We start from the raw sequence: 27,209 nt of genomic DNA, 5'->3' as shown, positions 1-27,209 counted from the left end.
TTTATGAACAATTGAAAATTCAATAAAAATACCGCAAGACTTTTTTGACAACCTTATACATTAAATATATAAAATATTATAAACTAGGAAAAATTTTACAATATTTGTGTAAGCTTGAATTTTTGGTTAGAAAAGCATTTGAACTGTTTTTCCAATTTCAAAACACAACAAAAAAGAAAACACAATCAGGTAAATAATGTAAAACTTAAGTAACATTAGATTTACTATTAAATGCGTAAAATTTTGCGCAAATGGGCGATACTACGACTACTAACACACCGGTCAACTTCGATTATTCCTGTGATTTTATCGATACTATCGACATTTTTTTTAACATCAAAAATGCCTGAATGGAATCGACGACACCAAAATTAATTAATTAACTTTCACAGTATTGACACCATAAACATCATTCACAATTGCATTTTCGTCTTTATCAAGGAGAAACTGGGAAATGTTCTGAATTTTCACTTTGTTGATTTCCATTGTTAACACCCTGTAACTCATAACTGAGTGAAATAAACAAAGAACAGAAAAATAACTTTTTTAAGTGTGAAATGTCACCTTGACATCGAGTATAAATTTTAAATTATTTGATCGATACTTTACGAGATATCGATCAGTACAGCCATCTGCCGAGAAAATAACGGATTTATTTTTCCCCAAACCAATATATAAAACTGAAATATTATTTTTTAAATACATGCATACGTTGGTTTTTAGTTACATCATGAAATATTGGCTACTCCCCTCCGCCGACCCTCTCATTTCGCGTATTCTAACGTGGTATACCTATTTGTACGGCTATGCCACAAATTGACTCATAAAATGATTTAACAGTTAATTGCTTTAAGCAAATGAGACTAGTGGCTTACATAAAGAAAATTCTTATCAGAATCCTAAAGAAAGCTGACGCTTAAGCGGTCACGATCAATTTTGTCAATTTATTAATTAGCTGGTCAAAAGGTGTCTTATTTACCCAACTCTTTCATCATTCCGTTTTATACATCGAATGAACATAATTTTTTTGGAGAAAAAATATAATTTTATAAAATAAATTTTTTGCAACAAAAATTTGGTCCACCAAGGTAATTTCAATATTTATTTGAAAAAGGTGTTTCAATTGATATATTATATATTTTACATCTTATTACGTAGGGCTGCTATTATTTATGAGGAATAATCAAAAAAATTGTATTTTAATAATATTTAAATAAACAAAATGCATAAAGTTTCACTCCAATGCCCGCATAAGAATTAATCCAATATTGCCCCTACTTATCCCTGAATCATAATTATAGCAAATACAGGCAATCAATCCCGCTCGGCTGTATCTTTATATATATATTTCTTATGTTCGTGTGTTTGTCACTGAACTCCTCCTAAACGACTGAACCGATTTTGATGAAATTTTTTGTGTGTGTTCAATGGGATTCGAGAATGGTTTAGATTCACAATTTGGTCTCCTGGAAAATGTCTAGGGTCTCGAGATAGAGACCAAAACGTGGAGCCTAGAATGTGTATGTACAATATGGGTATCAAATGGAAGCTGTTGGTGAATGCTTTAGTTCAGAGTATTTTTCACGCCGCTCCGTGACTAGGGTCTCGAGATAGAGACCAAAACGTGGAGCCTAGAATGTGTATGTACAATATGGGTATCAAATGGAAGCTCTTGATGAATGCTTTAGTTCAGAGTAGTTTTCATGCCGCTCCGTGACTAGGGTCTCGAGATAGAGACCAAAACGTGGAGCCTAGAATGTGTTTGTACAATATGGATATCAGGTGGAAGCTGTTGGTGAATGCTTTAGTTCAGAGTATTTTTCATGCCGCTCCGTGACTAGGGTCTCGAGATAGAGACCAAAACGTGGAGCCTAGAATGTGTATGTACAATATGGGTATCAAATGGAAGATGTTGATGAATGCTTTAGTTCAGAGTATTTTTCATGCCGCTCCGTGACTAGGGTCTCGAGATAGAGACCAAAACGTGGAGCCTAGAATGTGTATGTACAATATGGATATCAGATAGAAGCTGTTGGTGAATGCTTTAGTTCAGAGTATTTTTCATGCCGCTCCGTGACTAGGGTCTCGAGATAGAGACCAAAACGTGGAGCCTAGAATGTGCATGTACAATATGGGTATCAAATGGAAGCTGTTGGTGAATGCTTTAGTTCTGAGTATTTTTCATGCCGCTCCGTGACTGGGATCTCGAGATATAGGTCAAAACGTGGACCCGGGTAACCTTTGGTTGTGTATGTACAATATGGGCATCAAATGAAGACGTTCTAATACCGAGAATTCCAATGATTCCACCTGAATTGCCATTTGAATTCAAGCGTTTGCAACTACCCATTCGCTTAACATTTGCAATAACTATCAATAAATCACAAGGGCGAACTTTAGAAATATGCGGGATGAATTTAGAAGAACCAGTATTCACCCATGGTCAACTATACGTTGGCTGTTCACGTGTTGGGAAGCCAACAGCATTATATATTTACTCAAAAACAAATAGAAAAACAAAAAATATTGTGTATGCCAAAGCGCTGGAATAAAGAATAAAGAAATAAATAATATGAAAACCATATCTTTTCTGTTCTAAACCATATCTATTCTATTTTAGTGTGCCCAGCGAAGCGGGCGGGGTTTGCTAGTATATACATATATTAGTATATACCAACTTCACACTGCTTGTATCTGTAAAACAGCTCATGACATCAACGTCAAAATGGTTTTAATAACAGTTCAATATATTGTTTATAAGCCATCAAAAGCATTAAGCATTTGTGTCTCAGTTTTGTTGAATTTTTTTTTCTGTGATGGAATTCAAACGTAATAGTGTAATTGCGTTATATTTGGCTGGAGAATCACAACCAGTCATTGTTCGTGAGCTCAGTCACTTCGAAGTGAATAAAATGTTTGTGTATCGCACTATAAAACGTTACAATGATACTAGTAGCATTGCAAAACGCTATGGAGGTGGACCATAAAACACCGTAACAACGCCAGAAATGGTTCGGAAAGTGAAAGCTCGACTTGAACGAAATCCACGTCGAAGTATGTAACTAGAAGAAAAATGGCTAAAGAACTGAAAATATCGCAAGACAGCATTCGACGCATATTGAAAAATGAGCTCAAGGTCAAGGCTTACAAGTTCCAAAAAGCACACGATCTTTCACCCCAACCTGGCGAATTTCCTAACATTGTGTTTTCTGATGAAAAAAATTTCCCAATTGAGCAGTTCATAAACACTCAAAACGATCGTTTTTACTTGACCGAACGCTCATACGAGAATTTGAGCCTACGTATGGCCACTCGAAGCAATTTCCCATCGCAAGTAAGTGTTTGGGCGCAGTGACCGCTGATGGACGCTCTCTAATCGTTTTTATCGAGCCTGGTGTCAAAGTGAATGCGATTTATTACCGGGAAAATGTTTTAGAAGCTGCTTTAGAGCCGTGGACACGCAAATATTTCGGTTGTAGACCATTGAAGATCCAACAGGACTCGGCACCATCACATAAAGCTCGTGTGAACCAAGAATGGTTCAAAAATCATGTTCCACACTTCATTTCGTCCTCACAATGGATTTCGAATTCGCCAGACGCAAATCCGATGGACTATTCCATATGGTCCATTTTGGAGAGCAAGGTGAGGACTAAAAATTTTGCCAGTATGGACGCGCTGAAAAAAGCGATTATACGAGATTGGGCCAAAATACCTCAAGAGCACATTCGTGCAGCATGCAACTCATTTTTTGACCGTTTGAAGGCTATAGTCAAGGCAAAAGGTGGTTATATCGAGCTAAAGTGAATATATGTTAAAATTGTAATCATTTTTGAACAATTTTGTCTTGAAAATCAATGAAAACTAATTTCACACAAAAACGTTATGGTGTTTTGAATAGGTAACACTTCATATCACCCTGTACATATATAAATGTCTCGCTCGTCGAGTTCGCGCCGAAGCGGATCCAATATCCTGCAAGTGTCCAGATTAGTAGATATTCTGGGTTAACGTAACGTAAGACCTTTTCTTCTGTTTTTATGTCAATTTTATTCTTCGGATTCAGTACGGCGCTTTAGTGCTACTTGAGGAGTGCCAGACCGGCATTTCAACCATTTCACCTACAGCAGCACTACTACTTATGTTCAGGGATTATACAATATAAGTAATATGATATATTCGTATCTGCCGAATTTACATGTTTGCGGTCACATTCCCAGTCTGAATAATATAGAGTCTAAGTAACTTCACTTCCTTCGTAATTCGTTCAGATATTTGACTTTAAGAACGCAATCGATTTGTGTGTATACAACTGAAGTGTAAGAATTAGTATTAGTGGAACTTTTTACGAATTACTTCAAGCATTATGTCTAAGTTGTAAATCTGCCTATGAAGCTACACTCTTTCGAGTCCACATGTGGAATTCCTACATCATGAATTTCCTACAAAATTTTACATTTTCGAGAAAGTCGAGTTGTCGAAAGTCGAAAAAGTTGTTTGTACGCGTGTAAGTATACAACTATACAGGATTACCAAGAAAGTCGTCCAATATACTTAATTGCTCAAGATATTTTTGTTTCGAATTTAACAAAGCACCTTTAGTCGTGGTAACCGGCGCTAGTTGGATACACCAAGTGAAGGAAATCAAGTCCTTTTCCACCTGATCTTTCCAACGCAAAGGAGACCTTCTGCTTCCGCTTCTTCTTCTTCTACCAGCGGCTGACGTAACATCGAACTTTCTAAGCTGAAGCGTTTGTGTCCATACGAATGACAGGACCTGGCCATCAGAGCCGTGGAATATTTCTCGTTGCACTATGCACTATTTTGTTAATTTCTGATTGATTTGGTTTTATGACTTGATGATGATTCAACCATTTTGGATAATCGTTTTTTTCCGTTTTGAGTTTAAATGTAGAAAGAATACCAAAAACTAGTTCTGTAAATATACGATTCTCAGTGAGTAATGAGCGGAAAGAATTGTATTATTTTTGTGATGGTCAGATTTTGTCGTTTTTTGTATTTATGACTTTCACTACACCGTTTTGGTGATCCGCCTTTACAAGATTTGACGAAAATATAATTTGTAGTTTAAAAATTTAACCAATAACATTACGAGACCGAGTACCTACATACAAACAATTACGATATACATATATGTAACTATATCTGTTCCAAGTGGCGGAACTCTGAAACGAACTACACTCTAGCAGAATATTTAGTAGTGTTTACTAAATGAGGAGACATGTACATATGTCTTACTTACATATTTATGTGACCCTTTACCCGTATGCCGGTTTTGACCGAATACTAAATAATGCGCCAGGCGTTTTTGTCCTGCGCTCGCTGGTGCCAGTTAAAACACTTGAGTACTGGCAGGTCCTGCAGCATTTGCTCCTTCCAACGGAGATGTCGTCTTCTCCTTTCTCGTCTTCCTTTTTTTGGGTATAGTTTCGCTTTGCTGGAGCGCCTTCGTTCATGGCGAAGTCAGCGTAGCCACTGTATTTTTGTACGTTTAACTATGTTCATGCCCCTATGTTGCTCTACTCTCACAACTCTACTCTCTACTACTCACAAATACGAAAGGAACCAAAAGTTTTGCGGATCATTTTTCTCTCGAAAGCTTGTCCATCTGCTGTTGAAATCGTTCATGCTCTGGGCTATATTGCAGGACGTCAATGATGAGCGTTTTTAAAGTGTCAGTTTGGTCCTTCAAGAGAGAGCTCTACTTCTCAATTGTCTACTGAGCCCACCTGTAACACCTGTTGGCAAGAGTTTTTCTCCTTTCCATCCCCGGGTTGACATTGTTTTTGTTGTTGATGCTGGTGCCGAAGTAGGCAAAGTCCTTCACAGTTTCGAATTGTTGGTTGACAAAAATGGCATATTATAATGTCCAAGAAGCGAAGACAGCAGATGCTCTACTTTGCCCACATTCAACGCATATATCTGGTTTTTGTTGTTAAATTACTTCATTATCCGTCCAGTATACATATGAAATTATTTAATATTTTTTGTCCGTTCATTGCTTAATTTAATGGGCTAATCTTTTCTATTTATGACAAGTTATGTGTTTCTTTCTGAAAAATAAAGAGCTAGAATTCTCGCAATGGAAGGTTTGATTTGTAATTCAAACAACTGGATAGTAACCACTTCACAATACGCCTGTGCGAGTAATAGAAGAAGGGGATGCGAGAAGATTTTCGCAAATTTATGCTCACTGCCAATGTCAAATCTTGTGGGCAGATGAGTCTAAGTTTAGTTTACTAACTACCATAATGCTCACCATTGGGCTCTAAAACACGAAGGCAATGCAAATAAAAAGAGAACGAGAGGGTGTCAGGGAGGAATGAGAATTTATATCAGCAACAAAGGTGGTCATGGTAGATTCAAAACTTCATCCAGCAACCATTTTAACTATCAGGGCGTGACGAAGACTTTATTGATGATTTTTATTAATTGACATACCCTTTAACTAAAAACGGAAGCAAATTTGAGCCTTGAACTAACATTTAAGAAAAGTGGACGCACAAGCAAAAAAATATTTTCAAAATTAATCTCTAAAATTGTACATATTGTACATACATACATACTATCGCATAAACACAGATGGCAACCGGTACCTGCTGAATGAGTGACTTGAATGGTGTTGAAGGTGTTTACGACGCCAAGCGTTTATTAATAAGCATATTTATGTAACTTTGCGACTTGAATGGAAGCGAATAGCTAAAGAAAGACTAGACAATATTTCGTTTCATTTATATTTTTTCTTTTCAAAGATAGGTATAAGAAAAACAATGGATATTAATATAAACTTTAAATCCATTTTGACCTGTGTCCGTCAACTGATAGAAAATATGAAACACGCAAAAATTTGAAGAATACCACTTGAAGACAATTGAAATAATTTTCGATTTGAACTTGAGAAAAAGTTATGAAGCTTCCGAAATAGCCGAACACGTTTTCAACACCGCGCAGTGCTGAACACCAAAAGTGGAAATATTGACGACAAATGTATCAATTTGCTAAATATACAGATGTTCATATACACATACATCTAAGTGAGCGTACCGCTCAACGTCCGACATTGCCAACCTCCGCATAGGTGACCAACAATAACGTATTAAACACCAGTGAACCTAATAATTTGCTTACTTTCGATTTTCGCTTACCATAACCAGCTAAATAGCAAATATGAAATTAAATCCAGCAACAAATGTATGTACCTACATATGTATATAAAAAAACTATTCCAAAATGCTGAAGCTTCGCCCCATCTAAGATGATTCCACATAATGATCCATACATCGACACACACTTATGCACATTTACGTATGTGTATGTAGGTATGTACGTAATTGCGTACGCGTAATTATCGATTGCAATACAACTACTTATTTGTTTATTTCTGGTAATTATATTTTAATTTACACAAAATATTTTTCGGGTATAAATAACATGTACTTTTTGCAATTAAACCATAACAAATTCTTACCTTCAATCATCAAGTAGTGTTAAATAGCAATAATGGTAAGCAAAATCGTACAATTGAAAACCATGAGAAATAATATACAGACTCCTCATTGCGTCAAAGGACAGCCAAATGAAGTTTTTTCTTCATGAACTAAACTACACAACCTTTTTCTTGCAGAGATTCCTAGTGATTGCATTTGCTGTGATAGCAGTTGTTGGAGCGGCTACTTTGCCGGCCGACTATCTGCCACCAGTTGTGGATAACAGTTTGCCTGTACAGGAATATTTAGCACCAGCCAAAGAAGCAGCTGAAGACCAAACAGTAGTGGGTGATGATGGATATCGTTATAAGGCTGTATATCGGCTCAAACTTCGCCATCGCCGTGATGTAAACGAACTTCCTCAAAATGAATATCTACCACCCGCTGAAGAGGCTAACGAAAGTGTGGCTATTGAAACCGCGGAGCCCAGCGATGAAGTTAAAACTGACTTAGCTGATGATGGTTATCGCTACAAAGTTGTTCGTCGCTTGAAATACCGTAAGCGTCGTGATGTTGATGAGCTCCCACAGAACGAATATCTCCCACCTACCGAAGAAGCTCAAGAAGCGGAAGTTGCAGAAGCTGCTGAATCCGTTCTCACAGAAGCTGCTGAACCCGCTGCTGAGGAACAAACCCAATTAGCTGATGATGGTTATCGTTACAAAGTTGTTCGTCGCTTGAAATACCGTAAGCGCCGTGATGTTGATGAACTCCCACAGAACGAATATCTTCCACCTGTCGAGGAAGCTCAAGAAACCGCGGTCGCAGTAGCTGATGAACCCGCTGCTGAGGAGCAAACTGAGTTGGCTGATGATGGTTACCGTTACAAAATTGTTCGTCGCCTGAAATACCGTAAGCGCCGTGACGTTGATGAACTCCCACAAAACGAATATCTCCCACCTAACGAAGAAGCTCAAGAAGCGGAAGTTGCAGAAGCTGCTGAAACCGCTACTGAATCTGCTGCTGAAGAAGAGACCGAATTAGCTGATGATGGTTATCGCTACAAAGTTGTTCGTCGCTTGAAATACCGTAAGCGCCGTGATGTTGATGAACTCCCACAGAATGAATATCTCCCACCTGTCGAGGAAGCCCAAGAAACCGCTATCATAGAAGCTGCTGAACCCGCTGCTGAGGAGCAAACTGAGTTGGCTGATGATGGTTACCGTTACAAAGTTGTTCGTCGCCTGAAATACCGTAAGCGTCGCGACGTTAATGAACTCCCACAGAACGAATATCTCCCACCTACCGAGGAAGCTCAAGAAGCGGAAGTTGCAGAAGCTGCTGAAGCCGCTACCGAATCTGCTGCCGAAGAACAGACCGAATTAGCTGATGATGGTTATCGTTACAAAGTGGTTCGTCGCTTGAAGTACCGTAAGCGTCGTGATGTTAATGAACTCCCACAGAACGAATATCTCCCACCTAACGAAGAAGCCCAAGAAGCGGAAGTTGCAGAAGCAGCTGAAGCCGCTACCGAATCTGCTGCCGAAGAACAGACCGAATTAGCTGATGATGGTTACCGTTACAAAGTGGTTCGTCGGTTGAAGTACCGTAAGCGTCGCGATGTTAATGAACTCCCACAGAACGAATATCTCCCACCTAACGAAGAAGCCCAAGAAGCGGAAGTTGCAGAAGCAGCTGAAGCCGCTACCGAATCTGCTGCCGAAGAACAGACCGAATTAGCTGATGATGGTTACCGTTACAAAGTGGTTCGTCGCTTGAAGTACCGTAAGCGTCGTGATGTTAATGAACTCCCACAGAACGAATATCTCCCACCTACCGAGGAAGCTCAAGAAACGGAAGTTGCAGAAGCTGCTCAAACCGCTACTGAGGAACAGACCGAATTAGCTGATGATGGTTACCGTTACAAGGTTGTTCGTCGCTTGAAATACCGTAAGCGCCGTGATGCTGATGAACTCCCACAAAACGAATATCTCCCTCCTAACGAAGAAGCTCAAGAAGCGGAAGTTGCAGAAGCTGCTGAAACCGCTACTGAATCTGCTGCCGAAGAACAGACCGAATTAGCTGATGATGGTTATCGCTACAAAGTTGTTCGTCGCTTGAAATACCGTAAGCGCCGTGATGTTGATGAACTCCAACAGAACAAATATCTCCCACCTAGTGAGGCAATTCAAGAAACAACTATTGCTGAAGTCACAGAGGCCGTGCCAGAAGATGCTTCCATTTTGGCTAATGACGGTTACCGCTACAAAACAGTGCGTCGATTAAAATATCGTCATCGACGTGATGTGAGTGAACTCCCCGGTAGTGAGTATTTACCACCAACGGAGGAAGGTCAAGCGGTTGCGGAGCAACAACCTGAAGAGGAAACGGCTGTGCTCGCTGACGATGGCTATCGATACAAATACGTGTATCGCCGTCATTAGGGAAATAATCTCATGTCATCTTAAGATAGGAAATTCGTAAAAGCTATTATTCATGTACATATATACAGGCACAGGTATTCACATTAGATTTGAAGGAAAGAATGGAAAAACGAAAAAACATAAAAGCATAAAAATTAAATACATATAAACAACGAAAAATATTACAAAAAAAAAACAGACGAGTGTAGTCATTGTTCAGATGTTTTGCAAAGTATAGGTTGTCAGTTGTAACAGAGACTATTTCAAAGCTGAAAATTTAACCAGCACTGCCATCCATAGAGTTCGCCAGATCGCCACAGGTTAAGCGTCTGAATATGTACATACGCAATAGTTCCGCCAAAATAGTACAAAATGTCATACAGTGAGTCAAATCATCATTTTATTGTGGCACACCTTTCGTGAATGAATTATCGCATAAGTCAAGTATTTTAACTCCTTTGGAATACTTTTTGTGGGAGTACATGAACTCATTATTTTATGCTGAAAAATCCCATCAGCTTCTTTTGATAACTAAAAATAAAGGTGCTTTATTAGATGACGTAAACTTAACTGGCCTGGCAGGAAGAAGTGTTAGACGCTAGGGGGTAATATAAGGTATAATCGAACTAAAATATTGACCTTTCATTGAGTGGGTTTTTTTGTGGTTTTTAAAAAATAAGTTTTGCGCCTCTACACAATGTGTAAGTTATAAGTTATCTTATCACTTCCAGTAAAAAATACACACTGGAATGCTTATCTAACATTTGCTCATGAAGCCTTGCCATGCTAAGGTTTTGTGCTTTTAAATTAGTTTATCGCAGACCGTCAGAGAAATCTGATTAAAATTAACAAACGACTCGTGCTTTAATTGCAACGAAGAATTTTTTTCGACGAAGAAGGAATTTCTACAAAATGGTGGTGGGGAAAAAGAGTGCAGCCTATGTGGTGATCTTTTTGGGTAAAGAAAAAAACTTTTCGAAGTAATATTTTATGCGATAAAAAATTGTGAATTAGTTGTGAATTTGTACGTATTTTCGTACATACATATGTATGTACATTTGTGTTTTGGCTTAACTTTATAACTTTCATTGAAAAGTATAAGATTTTGTTTTGCTATAATAATTGTTGTACATACATATAGCAGTGAACATGCGAAACTCTACAAAAATGCTGTGCTTATCAGCGTTGCTTGTAGTTATATACATATTTACAAAAGATAAGCCAAGCAAAGATGACTCACAACATGTTGCTAGTAAGCGCAATTTACTGTTAGTCACTTAATATAATTCATGGAAACGGTTACAGCTCAAAACTATGAAAGGCATGGAAGGGAAAGAAAAGTCGGCTAAAAGTATAAACAAATATTATGCGTACATACATATGTGAAAGAATGTACCGAATGCTTCAGTGGTAAGATATGTTGAATATTTTGGGTCCATACAAATACAGTGAGTCAAAAAAGTATTGGCACACTCTAAAAATTTAAGTTCTCAGTGCTATAACTTTTCTTCTAATGAAAGTATAAAAAATTTGAAAACGGTATTTTCTAAATGTATTGATTTTCTACGTATCTGAACAAAAAAAATTAATATCAACATAGGCTTACAAGCTCAGCCTTGAAAGGTAAAATAAGGCACAAATTCACATCAAAAAAAGTACATATTGGCGCATTCTTTATGTTAGCTTATGCTTTTAGCGTCGTAACGGTAAACTCCCGTTATTTTTACTTTTGCTTTTTCACACTACGTTCCAAGAATTGCATACGATCGCAATCTCTTTTGATCGCGATTTCAACGGACATAAACCAAAATGGGCCGTGGTGCTGAAGTTTCCTTAGAACTGCGTCACTTAATGATAAAACTGTATTTTGGAGAAAATATTTTATCGCGAAATTGGCAAACTTGTCTATAAATCATGGTTCAGCGTTCGAGACATCATTATGCATTATTGCAATAGTGGCAAAATAGCTCCGGAGAGCAGGTATGGCCGTCCAAAAAATTAACCGAACGACAGGAGCGAATTGTGGTGCCCACGGTGGCACAAAATCCAAAAACTTCGGCTGTCAACTTGTGCGAGACCCTGCAAAATTCATTTGAAATCAATTTCAACCCGTAAACTGTTCGGAATACCCTATATAAAGTCGAGTTCCTCGACCCAAACCCTTCATTTCGGAGGTAAATAAGAAAAAGAGGCTAGAATTTGCTAAATAGCATTTAAAGAAGCCTAGCGCTTTTTGGAACACCACCATATTTACCTAGTGGTGAATCAAAATTCAATTTATTTGGGTCAGATGGAGCACAAGAGATTTGGCGAAAGCCAAATAAAGAGCTTCAAGAGAACAATCTGCTCAAAACAGTTAAACACGGTGGAGGAAATGTGATGGTTTGGGGGTGTTTCGCGGCATCTGGTGCCGGAAAGCTCGTGTTCATGGATGATACAATGGATAAGCATGTGTATCGCGACCTTCTTAAAAAAAATTCAAGTCAAGTAATGGGACAACTTGGCATTTTCAACAAAATAATGACCAAAAACATTCGTCTTACCTTGCACAGGAGTGGTTGATATACCATTTCAAACAGCTTCAGAACTTTTGAACTTTGAATTCAGCTGAGAACTTTGATTTTTCGATAGTGCCAATATTTTTTTGACTCACAGTACATTACAAAAGAGTTATAGTGTTAGAAATTACCGAAAACCTGCCCTTTGTGTCAGAGGAACCACTGAGTTTTTATCTAAACTCTGGGCCGAGAAAAAGAACTATCGAAAGTCATCAAGTGTCATCGAAAATTTCACACGGAGACGTTTGGAATATATCATTTATATACACATTTATTTACATATAATAGTATGATACTTACGTATTTACATATACCAGTAAGCAGGTAATGGCTTTTCATTCAGAAAATGTGAAATTTGAAAAAAGAAATATACTCATTTATGCGCACGCACGTATGCATTGAAATATATTTGAATCGGCTTAAGGTGTTAAAGATGTGATTGAAACAAGAATATAAACCAACATGGTCTGATTTCTACATAAATTAAAACGGAGAGCCATATTGCATGCGCTCGAACACAATAAAAAAAGAAAACTATGATAGATATTTACTTACACTCAGCTAGTTATACATACATATATACATATTCATAATACATACATATTTACATACAGAGTTAAAAACAGTAAAATCTTTTACTACCTATTCTCTAGTTTATACAAGTGCATCCCGTTTGTGTATGGCGTTCCACCCAAAGAGTTAGCGAATTTTTATGGGCGTTGCAACGCATATTCACCTGGGCCGCTTGTTGGCCAGCCACAACATCACATTTATTGCCACTATTTGTTTTTCTCTTCTGCATGTTTTTAACTGAGCGCTGTGGCATGGTTTTCATTGTAGTAATTGTACGTATAGTGTTGCGAGTTACACACATATGCCATACGGGAGCGGATGTAGAAGGCACGGAAAGACCCGACGTTGATAGTGACACTGATGATGATGAACTGCTTTTTTTGTTTTATTGCTCTTTTTGTTAGCTGAAAAAAAAAAGATTTTATTTATTGAGCTTCACTACATCTTTCGTACTTTTTTGCATAGTTTCCACCTTTTGCATAAGGTTTACTTTACTCTGTTTTGTGTTTTTGTTTTGCAGAGCTCGTATTCCATTAGTAATGGATTTTTATGCAGATTTTTCCGGTGTATTTTCATTGGCATTAATGCACAGATGGAATGTATCAGAGTATACGATTTACCTATGCGCAGGTATTTTTTTTAATCGAAAACAGGAAACGAAAAAACAAGAAAAGTGGAAAGAAATAGAAACAAGAAAATGCACAAAAGCAAATTTGAAAAATGTACCTACATGCATAATGCTTGCTGCAAGCACTGATGCCAGATGTGATTTTTCTTTTTTCAAAATCCCTATGGACAAAAAACAGAATCCTCAGAAAATTCCCCCATAGATTTTAGGTGCAGCAATGTTAAAAATTGTGTCTTTCTAAAATTTTAAAATTAACTAAATTAGAACAATGCAACCAACAATACACAACCTTTTATTATTGAATCATGCGTTTCAATCAAACTACTTCCAGCTCATAACAATGATAATATTTCTAAAACTAAAAAAATGCCATTAAGTTCTTATAGGTACGTAGGTGAAATAGTTGAAGTGCCGGTCTGTCACTCCTCAAGTAGCACTAAAGCACCATTTTGATACCATTATGAGACCTCCAACAGGCAGATATCTACAGCCATCCAGAGCTGTTGATATAATGGAGGAGATTGATCGGATTAGGTTGGCGCACTGCCCCAGGCGGTCGAAAAAAGATGCGCCCAGTGACCTTAGCCGTCTAGCTGCCCAACCCGGGCATTTACAGAGAAAATCCTCTACAGAACTTTCTGAGTCCTTCGTATATCATATTGGGGCCAAAGGGTTTTTGAAATAACACATGAAGAAATGGAGCTCCATCTTTTCTGCGCTATCCTGAGAAATAATTTGTGCAGTTCCCTTTAACAACTATCAGGGGGATGCCGATGACCGGGTAGGAGGTATCTGAGGCCAATTCAGTCCCCTTCCTGGCAAGCTCATCAGCAATTTCATTTCACTCTATGTCCCTATGTCCCGGAACCCAGATCAAGGAAATGTTACCTGCACACCCAAGAGATTTGATCTCCTCTTTACAGGAGCCTTAATCGTGGCTTGACTATCGGAGGAAATGTTAACATCTCCCTCGCACCCGCGTTCCCTACGCATTTTGCATGCCTGCAGGATTGCAAAGACTTCTGCTTAAAAAATACTAGCCGTGTTCGGTAGTTTAAAGGAAATATATACATTGGCTGATTTAGAGAAAACTCCTGCTCCGACTCCCGATTCCATCTTGGAACCGTCAGTGAAGACAGAGGTGCAAGCTTCGGATCAGATTTTTCCGTCGATCCAATCCTGCCTATTTGGAAAGATTGCCCTAGCGCGACCCTCAAACTCTAGTTTGGGGATAGAGAGATATGTTCGAAGTTCGGAGAAAATGCTACCATGTCCCTTGAGAGATTGCCTCCAGAGGCAAGTTCTTATTTTTACATTAAAAAAATAAATAATTGGCGCGTACCCTCCTGTTTTGGCCTCCTATTTGTGGCGGGTGTCTTGATGTTTTTCCACAAATGGAGAGATTTACAATTTTAAGCCGACTCTGAACGGCAAATGGCAGAAATTAGGTTTGCCATTGTCTGCCGAGGGCGATCGCTATTTGAAAAAAAATGTCTATCATTTTCGTGTTTCATACACGCAGATTCGATTCCACGCACTCCCGAATAGTAGTCACGTACCAATCCATTCAGCTACGGCCGTTGCCAATATTATTGTATATACATTACAATATACAATTTTTCAGCTATGTATTTGAGACCGGCCATAATATTTTTTAAAATGCTCATTCATTTTGTCTGGCCAAGTTATGTTTTTTTTTAAATTATTTCAGAGTCCGTTCAAATTTCAAAACTCCCTTACATTTTAAGATAGGAAAATACAGACATGTGGGGAATTTCCCTTATATGTGGCATCACTGAGTGCAGGTGGTAAGGAAGTTTCAGAATTTATGTATATATGCCGGTTGAGCTAACTATAAAAAATATACGAGTGCAACATCCATATTTATTTAAAATTATTTTATAGTTTTTTTCTATTTTAATGCAACTTACCTACTGCATACGTAATTGTTAGCTCTTTATTACATATTTATTTTCTCGTACAATATTCATTTGAACAAATTTCCTTTCAGTGTTGCTTGCCTGCTGTATACAGGAATCGGAAGCGACCAGACGCGTGTTGCGCGGACGTAGAACACTTACGCGTCGCTATTTCAGTAAGTATCATAATATAATATTTATGTGTCATGATCCCCTACATCCATTAGTCATTTGGGCGAGCTCCTCCTCCCATTTATGGTGATATTTTTCACAAATGGAGGGGCCTACAGTTTTAAGCCGACACCAAACGGCAGATGGTTTTTATGAGGAGTTTTCTCATGAGGAATATAGAAATAGCCTTTACCTGCCAAGTAACGATCGCTACTTAGAAAAAGCTTGAAACAACGCAGAACTTAAAAACGGAAAGATTAGAACTGTACTTACTTCAACGGTTCGTCCTTGGCGGTAGTTATATGCCAAGTTTGTTTTTTATTCAATTAAAAATTAATAAATTAAATACTCTTTAGTAAATTAATAACTCTTTGCAAAATGTGCGACATTTTTGTAATGCTTGTGGAAAATTTAGTAGAGCAAGCAGTCTAACTGGTGCAAGCAATAATATGAAGAAATTATATTAACAATATTTTGGAATACTTGCATCTGGCAGGGTATTTAAAAAGTGACGCCAGTAGTGAATAATTCCTAGACCTTTATTATGTTATCTCTGACATTTGTCAAGTAGACGGATGTACAATTTTAAAAGATAGAACAACGCGTTAAAATTTTTGAAAATGATCGATTTTTAAGACTTAGTATTAGTAAAAATATTTATTTAGAAAGGAGCTACAGCTGATCTCCGGGAGCTACTCTCAAAAAAGAAGTTTTGCGGTATATCTCTAAACTGGATCCTCTGAAATAAAAAAACCAAACAGATTTCGTTAAAGTAATGTTAAATCTAGTAATTAATGGAAGGAATAAGCAAAATAAATTTCTAAATTTCTGTTTCTGAAAACAAAAATCCATTTTTGACCAAAATGTCAGCCTTAAAGTGTTTATAAAAAAAAATATTTACTACAAAATATATTTAAGAAGCTCGTGTTATAACATATCGCAAAGCCGTCATTTTTTTGGAGGAAATAATAATAAGACAATTCCATGATTGGTTAAAAAATTTAAAGAAATTTGTTCTGTCGAGGATAGAAAAAGGATAGAAATTTGTACGATGTCACAGACCAACAACTGAACGTTCTGTTGAGAAATTGATGCTGTAACGCAAAGTGTTGCTGAACAACCATCAACAATACGGCTCTCGCGAATTGACTGTTTGGTGAATTTAACCTGTGGACGCGCTCATGGTTGATATTTAAATGATGTAATTTTTTATATATAATTGCTAGGAGCCATGTTTTGAATAAAAATAGTGACATTTTTACATTTTTTATTTCAAAATAACATCTAGACGCGACGTTTGAAATACCCTTTACAAAAAGTGAATTAGGTACCTAAGGATATACTCGCATGTAGAACTTACTGTGATGCTGTTCATCCTATAAAAATGTTACTTTTTCTCATAAACCGTTTAATATAAAAACGTGTTTTTCACAGTAAAGCCATTTTGTTTTTTAACATCATTCAAAATTTTGTAATGAAAAACACATCAAACCATCGATTTCTCAGTCACGGAAACAGTTAGAAATATTACACTTTTCAATGAAAAACCACAAAAACCGTAAAAATTGCACGTCAGCGCCACCTATCGTAGATTTAAGTTAAACATAACTTTCCGAAAAGAGGCATTGTTTCATCGAATTTCACAAAATTTGTTTAAATACAGAGTAGTGGAAGAAAACCAAACCTGTAGGCCAAAAAATTCGCTTGGATCTTTGTCATTGGAGGTATTAGCTGTCTCTTATTTTTAGTTTCACCGATTTTTTTTTTCAGCAAATGTTTAGAATTTTATTGCACTGGATTGTGAGAAAATTAAGTAGCAAGTAAAATATATGTAATGAATTTAGAAAATGTGAAACTTATCCCGCTGTAATTCAAAATAATTATAAAATATTTTTATTGATAAGAAAAATAACATATGTACATACATACATACATATAACAGATTCAGTTTATTTGCATTTTCGTTACAAATGAACGATGTGAACTGGTAAGTGGTAAAGAACATTTATCGAAGGGCGGAAAAGGAAACTAGTTATTAGCAAATAAACAAACAGTAAAACAGTAATACAACAAGACCAACAAGGTAGAGTAGAAGTGTCGCTGCGGGCATGAGTTCTACCTAAATTTGTTTTTCTGCGGGCTGCGTCTATCTAAGGTTCTAAACAACGACGCTTATGTTATTCCACAGAATATTTAAAAATTAATTAAAAACAATTAAATCAGCATATTGCATAGAGCTATAATTGTCTGGCAGATGTCATAAATCATATTTATTAAAATTAAGTCCAAGAAATCTAACTCTCAACCATGAAATATGACACTGCCACTCCAACACTGGGGAAGTGTGTGAAATCATTTTCAACTCGAAATAACTAATTATGCGCTATTAAATTGTCATCTTTTCTTCTCATTCGCGCCAATAATTTTTTAATTCCATTCTCACTTAAATGAAATATGAGTTCACACGGCAGTGTATCTAATGTAAGAATCGAAAAAATAATGCTGCATTTTCAACACCTTTTCAATGTTCCTTCATTGTTTCAGTCCCAATCGTTTAGTACAAAACATGGTGAAAAAATTCAGAAGGTGTGGTCAAGCTCATACCGTTAACCAACTCTCACAGAATATGTAAGAATCAGCTGATTGACTGAGGTCATCGCAGTCATTACAGCGGTTTGTTTAAGAAAAAACTGATATTGTGTTGGTGATATACGAAAAAAATCAAGACAATGTCACTTCGTTGCCATATGATGTATAGGCACCATTTCTGATCTCCCGTCACAATTTGGTACAAAAAGCGCTCCTTATGACCGCGTGTTGCTCGATGGCGGACGAGATGCCGAGAAGCAATTTAAAGGCAACTTTTTTTTCATTGAGCTCGTTAAGCACCTAGGCTCACAATCCTTCAAAAGTGATTTGAGACGTTCTTCATCGAATTTAAAAGGTCTTGCGCTGAGAGACGTGTTATCGACGTCAAACTCCCCGTGCTGTAGACTCGCCTAATACACATTTTCCATACACGTCGCAAATGTCCTGGGCTGCTTCGGCAGCTTTTTAACATCGATGAAAAGCAAAGAAGAGCAGGTGTCGAAAATGATGATTTTAGCTTTCTGGGTATCCCATTTCTAAGCCTTAAAACTAATGAAAATTTAAATAACTCAAAAATACAATACATACATAGTTTTGTAGAGCAGAAAGAGTTCTATCGAATTATTACTTACTCTTTTCCAAGCAACAAGCCAATCGTTGAAAATAAAAGAAACTATGAAATTGCTATGAACTTATTTCCCTATTCTTCTATTAACTTTCCCTTGGCATTTCTAATTTAAAAAATGTGTTTGTGGCTCGAATGCAACCCCCTTGCCATCTGGACAAAAAATATAAGTGGTGTTGCATTAATAGTGGGCATAAACTCATTAAATATGCACTCACGTAAGTTATTAATTGAATTTATTATTTAATTATATACCTAAAATTATTTAAATTAATTATAGAACACTAAATTGCATAATTATATTGAGCACACGCAACAATTTAAATTAATTGATTGAATATTTTTTACCATTTTTCCTCAACCTTCAAAAAAATGAAAATAATAGAAAAAATGTATGGTATGAATTGCGTCACATCCATGAGCTGTTGTTTGCTTACAAATGGCGTTTGCGTCGTATCGTGATTTCTAAGCACTCGTATCTGAAACAAAACTACATACAGTTTGTCAAGAATATCTTTGCATAGTGAAGAAAAATTTAAAATTTTAGCTTTCATCGAGAATTCCAACAACAAATAAAAAAGCAAACAAAAAATGTATACGCACATTCCATTACTGTACTTGTCTATCACTATTAGACCCCAACAGTTATTAAATAAATACACACATTACGAAAACAACAACAAAAAAAGATGTTTACTATATTTAAAAAGTGTCAAAAAAATCTTTGCATAACTGATTAAACAACAAAAAATGCAGTTATTTTCCGCGAATTTCAATAATTTGGGTTTTTTTTTTGCAAATGGTATGGAATGTGAAAGGGGTAAGAAATTATTTAGTTATAAAGTGATTGCCTTCAGTGCTACAAGTGATCTCAGATTTGAATACAAAAAAATGGCAGGAAAACGAGTTTCAAAAAATATTATTCAGTTAGTGTATTTCAATCACTACAATGGCAAATCAGCCAGAGAAATAGCCGATATGTTCTCCCTCAAAATTAGAACTGTATATAATATACTAAACCGTGGTGAAAATGAAGAAAGACTCGAGTTGAAAGGATCTACAGGCAGACTAAAAAAAGTGACGCAGCGAATTGAACGTAAAAGTATTAAAACTATTTATAATAGCCCGCAAAGCAGTACAAGAGGATTAGCTCTTCAAGCGGAAAAAGACTACGGGCTAAGAGTTTCTCATGAGACTGTTCGAAAAGTGTTGCAAAAACACAAATATTCTTCAAAAGTGGCTAGGAAAAAAACCCCTGTTATCAGCACAAAACGTTGATAAAAGATTGCGATTTGCCACCGAGCTCATATCGCTACCCACAGAGTACTGGGATGACGTTATTTTCTCAGATGAGACGAAAATGATACTCTACTACCATGATGGACCCCAGAGAGTTTGGCGTAAGCCTCACACAGCACTACAAAACAGAAATATTATATTATCCCTACCGTAAAGTTTGGAAAACTGTCAGTAATGGTTTGGGGTTGTATATCAAAAATGGGAGTGGGTGAAATCAAAATTTTGGACGAAATAATGACCAAGGAAGTATATCTTGGCTTTGTTGACCCGGAAAATTCGAACAAATTTAAATACAAATACTATCAAGATAATGATCCCAAACATAAATCTTATTTATGCAGGTCCAACTAATAAAACTGAATTAACAAGATTCATCGGAGAAGAGTGGGAAAAAATACCATTGGAATATGATATTCCGGAACTAATTAAATCAACTAAATAATTTCTCACCCCTTTCGCATTCCATACCATTTGCAAAAAACCCCAAATGAATGAAATTTGCGGAAAATAACCGCATTTTTTGTTGTTTTCATCAATTATGCAAAGATTTTGTTGACACTTTTTACATAGAGTAAACATCTTTTTGTTGTTGTTTTTGTAATGTGTGTGTTTATTTAATAACTGTTGGCGCTAGGCTTACCACATCCCAAAAGCCAGCCAGCTTGACACTCACCTAAAATGAGCTTGATTTCAAAAAAATATATTGATTAAATTTTATTAAAAAAACAATAAAAACATAACAAATTATACCAAAACTTAAAAAAAACAAAAACATATTACAATTCAATATACGTCAAATAACATAAACATCCTATATTTAATTCACATTTAACTATATTAATTTTTCCACACATACTTTGTACTTTTAGTAACAGACTTAACTAGTTATGTTCCTTTACGCGTTAGCAAAAAAGTTTGAAAATGTTTACAATTTTCATGAAAGTTTTGTCTTATTAACAATTCAGCCTTCATAAGGTCAAATGCCATTCTATTCCTTTCTTTAGAATATAAACTGTTTAATGTACAAAAAGTTCTTTCACAAAAAGCATTACTGATTGGAATAGAAAAAATAAATGAGATCAATTTAAATATATTTATCAAGTTATTTTTATCACATTTTTGGAGAAAGTAAGACCATATTTTGTCAATCGGAATATCTTTTGGCAATTGATCAAACACTTCTCGAAGACAGCCATATTCTATATATAACATGTCATTATCAATAGAATTTGATATCTGTAAAATTTTTGGAAGCTCTGCTAATGTATCGCATGACAAAAGAGATTGTTTCAGATTTAAAACTGACATGTGTTTGTAAATGGATTCATCTCCGAAATCATATCGTTGCTCCAAGTATGAAATAGCATTTGTTAAAAATTGATTTGCTTCTAATTAGAATGCTTGAACATCATTGTTTGAAATATTTTAAAAAATAACCAAAACTCTACCTCCATAGAAACAATCTTTTCTTCGGCTTTGAAGACTATTTATAAGTTTTCTCATTATGCTGTGAAGTTCCATTATTGTACAAGAATCATTTTCAAACGCTAGTATAGCTGATTGGAATTCATTCATTACATTATGAATAAAATACAAATACGCCTCTGACAATCCTTCAGAAATGCAATCTTCATCCGTATTATTTAGTTCAGTATCTGACTTTCCATATGATACAAATTTCCAGTTTTTTTTTCTGCAGTTGTTACATTTCTTTTCTGCAGATATTACATTCTTGGCCTGCGGTTAAAAGGTACTTTTTGCAAAAATTCCCCCCTTTTTGTTCCCCCCTTTTTGCAAAAAGTACCTTTTAACCGCAGGCCAAGAATGTAATAATCGATCCGTTGCAGGCAAAAGGAAAAGCTATCGAGTGGGAACATGCCGAAGTAGATGCTTGTATTCGATACATGGAAACTCAAAACATTCCTTTAACTTTTCATTTGACAAAGCTGATGAGCTAAATTCATTGAATCACAATGTTTTCTACGTCGACAGATAAAGCATTTAATGCACTTTTGATGCAGTTATTTATTACATGGCAATTGCAATTCGCCGTTACAATTTTCTGGTTTACATCTTTAAGTTTTTTAAATACGGAATTATGAACACAGTAATTAACTTCATGCTGTGTGACAATTTTTGAGACAATGCTGATTTCATATGCCGTTTTGCTTGGGCATGTTTGCGTAATGATCGACTTCCTTCATATTTTATAAAAATATCAATTTGGAATAATTTGCAAAATGCGGTATAATCATCTTTTTTTTAATCCATTTGCAATATTCTGCTTCTTCAATCCATCTATCGCAGAATGTTGTATATCTTCCTTTTTTTTAAGTTCCGGCATCTTCGTTATTATCCATGAAATGAACGATACTAAACAATTTAAGTTAACTATACACATCAGAAAAATTTACGCTTAATTCCAATCAGCTGTTTAATGTTGTATTTTTTTAGTGATGGGCAAAAATATACAATAAGTCAATGATGAGTTAGGGAGAAAATTACAAGTGTTGATACTTTTTTGGTTATCGATTGCAATGAATTATTGATATTGGGCAAAAAATAAGAATTAGTTTTTGGGTTTGGTGTTTAAGAAATGATGATACATATTTTTTAATACTGAATTTTTTTAATTTTAAAAATTAACTGGACAAATTATATTTTATCTTGAGACTTGACAGGACCTAAAAAATCTTGATAATCAAGCTCATTCCAGGCCATGTGGCAACCCTAGTTGGCGCCGAATAGTCGTAGTAATGGAATGTGTGTATACATTTTTTTTTTGCTTTTTTATTTGTTGTTGGAATTCTCGATCAAAGCTAAAATGTTAAATTTTTCTTCACTATGAAATGATAGTTTTGACAAACGTATATGCGCCCGGTTTAGGACAGAAACTTAGTTGTCAAAAACGCGGCAAATGGAGCGTTTGGCTAGTTCACGCTTTGAAATGCTTAAAGTATTTATTTAAAACCAAGTTGCCATCTGGCCAACTTTGATACATTACGTTTATAATATGTTTTGATAGGATTGATTAGGAGAAATATATTTTTACTTATTTTTTATTTTATGGTAGACATGCGAGTCTTATTGGGTTTACCGTGTGCATATTAATGCACTTCACAAATTAGTTAACACGAAAATCCATTCGACTACACATTTTGCATAGAGTGTAAGCCTTACATGATAGTAATACTAACCTCCATGAAGTTTACTTATTGATTGCGAGGAAATGAGTAATAGATACTATACATTAAGCATATACAAGGCTACAGTTTTAAAATAAGTTATGTGGGTACATGTATGTATGTATATATTTATATTTATATAAAGTTCTAAAATGAAAAATTTACTATGTTCAACTTGGAAAAAAGAGCAAGTGCATTTTCCTCATGAATAATAAGAAGATATAGTGTAATAAGCTTACTTACTACTTACTTTTAAAATTTTCTCTTTTATTTGCAGCCGGTCTCGCCATTCCTGGTTGGCTATTGCCTGTACTCATAGGTATTGGTGAACTTGTTCTTGGCGGAGCGCTTTATTTAGTCTTGAATCGTGTAATTCTTGCAAAGTCTGTGCAGGAGACAAGCACTTATACACCAGCAAAGCAACATGAAGTTTAACGGAAAGCTATCAAGGAAACTTTTAAGCAAAAAAATGTTAAATTTTAATAACAAAAAGCAACGGACGTACCTACAACGATACTGATGAGAGTGAACTACAAAGTCTACCCAAGCTTAACTGCATGAATATAGAGGGACTAGCCGATTCAGCGATGGAATAGTCTTAGCTATAAATATTAACGACAATAGCAAAAATAACTGGATAAATAACAGGAAATAGCTGCTATAGTTAGCTTCAGTGCATTAATCTTTTTTGTAGCATTTTTACAACCTAAAACATATCGACCTTTGCCGATCCAAAACACTTGTGTTTCGGTTTACTATTGTACAAATTTGAGCATCCCATCTCATTCACAACTTACATATGTATGTATATGTATTAGTATTAAATATCACCTGCACTTTCTATACAAATACATAGTACATACAAACACTTATTAACGACCGCTAGTATGAAGCATTTTAATTACTTAACAAAACATATCCATACATGCATATGTATCATACATACGAGGGGAGGGCAAAAAGTTCGCAAAATTGAAATAACGACCTTTTCAATACGCTCTCATTTTGGAAATACTTTATATAGTATATCAACAGCATCAAGCAAGTAAGGAAGTCCTAAATGCGATCCATACTGAACTCGTATACCTGCGCAGATATTAGCAAAATTTGATTTGGGATGGCTGTTGATTTTTGGATTACAAAGGGAAATCATAGAGCGTGATATGCTAAATTATAGCAAATATGCTAAATAAGTTTTAACATATATCTACCTCGATTCATAATACCGTTATGTGAACGAAATTATAGCACCGTTATAACCTAGATAGACGGTGGTGATTAAAATTGTAGTGTGACAGACGCTTGATACGCGGATTAGTGAAGAGTTTGTTTGTTTATCGGATAGTTTTGTCAGTAAAAGATACACTGGCATGAGCTTTTCGCCAGTATAGTTGTTTTGTAAGTATAGTTGTCAATCCGCATTGATTGCAGGGATAATTCCGAATAAAGTCCTTAATCCTGATTAACGCCAGTCTGCTTGGTTACTATGCACTAGTGTGCGAGGGTATAACAAATTAATAAAACCAATTACCAGCTTTTTTCAAAAACAAAAAAAAATGTATTTGCAAATAATATTTCTTTAAGCTCAGGCTTTGCAAATGTATCCCAAATTAACGTTCTCGATTAAGATCAAATATTAAAAAAAAAAAAAAATAATTGGCGTGTACACTTCTGTTAGGTGTTTGGTCGAGCTCCTACTCCTATTTGTGGTGTGCGTCTTGATGTTGTTCCACAAATGGAGGGACCTACAGTTTCAAGCCGACTCCGAACGGCAGATATTTTTATGAGGAGCTTTTTCATGGCAGAAATACACTCGGAGGTTTGCCGTTGCCTGCCGAGGGGCGACCGCTATTAGAAAAATGTTTTTATTAATTTTGCTTTCACCGAGATTCGAACCAACGACCTCTCTGTGAATTCCGAATGGTAATCACGCACCAACCCATTCGGCTACGGCGGCCAATTATTTCCAATAATTAAAAATTTGTCCGTTGTGATACCATACAGAGGGAGGGGAGAGTAAAAGGCGAAGGGAAGAAATAAGACAGGTGGAAGAAAAGAAATAAGGGGACTTGTATTCGACGATGACGACCGACAGTGGCGATTTACGTTCGTATTAACCGCTTCAAGCTGCTGATAAGTTTCACCATATATGTGAGAGCCCAGATGTTTAAACCTTTGATTCCACCTCGCCCTCCAAACAGCTTCTGCAAAAAAGATTTGACGCAATCCCAAGCCTCGCCGCATGGACACCTAGCGGACAATGCCCCGTAAGGATACCTACGAAATTCGAGAGCTGTGACTTTGTTAGCCTTAGAAGTTCCCTCTTTGCGCCCCCGATCTGCCCGTGGCCACAAGGATCTCGCGACTTTGCATGTTTCCGCACAAGCCCAGCGCTCGCTGAGTTGACGCGAGGCAAATCTTTTCAGTAGCAGACAAGCTCGCAAGAGAAATTTACAAAATTACAATTTATGTAAATGCAATAAAATTTGTATAGAGCTAGTATTTTGTGTATGCAATTGAAAAAAAGAGGTATATATGTTATATTATAAATATATAATTACCTGAATTTTATAAAAGTGGACTACTGGGAGATTGGTTCAGTGTTGCAACGCCACGCATGTGTAAGGGAGCTCGCAGCATGCCTTTTGTAAAAGCGCACATTGTGGAGCAATTCTTTAGTTTTTTTTTTAGTTTAACATAGCACAAACCCATAAAACTGACATTAATAATATGGTCGATTTACTGAATTCCAAAAAACTGTGACCATTATGTTTCCAGGTCAGTTGTGACACCTTGAACTTCTTAAGAGCGGCTGCACTTTTTTGTGTGATTGCATAAACTCTTTCTTCGACTTAGGTTCATAGCGATAAACCAAAGCTTCGTCTTCAGTAATAGTCATTTTGCTACACAGAGTAAAAAATTGTATTGTTATTCCTAATAGAGTGAGCATTCTGACACAGATTTTTCGTTGAACTTAAACGTAACTTGGTCAAAAAGTTCACGGAATATATTATATTCAGAAAATTCAAAACTCTACTTTAATCCCCAAGAGTGATATTATCACCTCAAAAGTCACCTCACCAACTCCAACGCGCTTATGCCAGCGTTTGATCCAGCTCTTGCAACATATCCGGAACTCTATTTTCAGTATAGCCATCTTCGATTTTTCCATTACTTGCTTTAGGCTGTTACAACGTGTTCCCCGTAATGGTTTTTGACTCGATCAGACAAAAAAATTGCAGGGAGCTTTATCAGATAAATTCGATGGCTGTTACATGGTATTTGTCTCGTTCTTGGTCAAAAATTCACGAATAATCATGGCACTGTGTGACGGTGCGGTATCACGGTGCAAATCCACGAGTTGTTTTCCTACAAATCTCTTCTTTTTTGTCGAATTGCTTCACGTAAACGTAATAATAATAGTCCTAAGGAAGTACAATACTATTGGATGGATGGATTATCCACTGAGGGCATTGCTGTCTTTTTTAACTGAAATCGACGTGGTTTGGTTCATTCGGAGCTCTCCACTACATCGTCTGATGTCTGGATTGCGTGTCGTACTCATAAACTCGCATCTCGTATCCAGTTTGATGAATGTTGGATCGGATTCAGCCTTAGAAATTATATCTTTGACGATTTTTTGTCCTTTGGGGCAATACCGCGCAAATCCAAATCATCAACTACAATGTCCTGAACGAATCCATAAGCAATGTTCAACTCCTGTGGCAGCTCTCTGATAGTTAATTTGCGGTTATTCATCAACTTTTCTTTCACTTAATTGATGTTTTCAT

The 27,209-nt window shown here is 36.2% G+C and overlaps 2 protein-coding genes across 2 annotated transcripts; both read left to right on the top strand.

Moving 5' to 3' along the window:
- The first annotated feature begins 7,521 nt into the window (after positions 1-7,521).
- Positions 7,522-9,892, top strand: LOC129241946 (uncharacterized). Its single transcript, XM_054878496.1, has 2 exons — positions 7,522-7,536; positions 7,646-9,892. Exons 1-2 carry the CDS (start codon positions 7,522-7,524, stop codon positions 9,890-9,892), a joined length of 2,262 nt encoding a protein of 753 aa, XP_054734471.1.
- Positions 9,893-10,706: 814 nt separating this feature from the next.
- Positions 10,707-24,468, top strand: LOC129241832 (uncharacterized). Its single transcript, XM_054878354.1, has 3 exons — positions 10,707-10,829; positions 15,642-15,725; positions 23,696-24,468. The coding sequence occupies exons 1-3, from the start codon at positions 10,784-10,786 to the stop codon at positions 23,851-23,853; spliced, it is 288 nt and encodes a 95-aa protein (XP_054734329.1). The 5' UTR covers positions 10,707-10,783; the 3' UTR covers positions 23,854-24,468.
- The last annotated feature ends 2,741 nt before the right edge of the window (positions 24,469-27,209 follow it).

Source organism: Anastrepha obliqua, chromosome 3, assembly GCF_027943255.1.
Source record: "Anastrepha obliqua isolate idAnaObli1 chromosome 3, idAnaObli1_1.0, whole genome shotgun sequence".
NCBI lineage: Eukaryota > Metazoa > Arthropoda > Insecta > Diptera > Tephritidae > Anastrepha > Anastrepha obliqua.
Note: the sequence above shows the minus strand (reverse complement) of the source record. Positions and strands in the feature narration are given on the sequence as shown.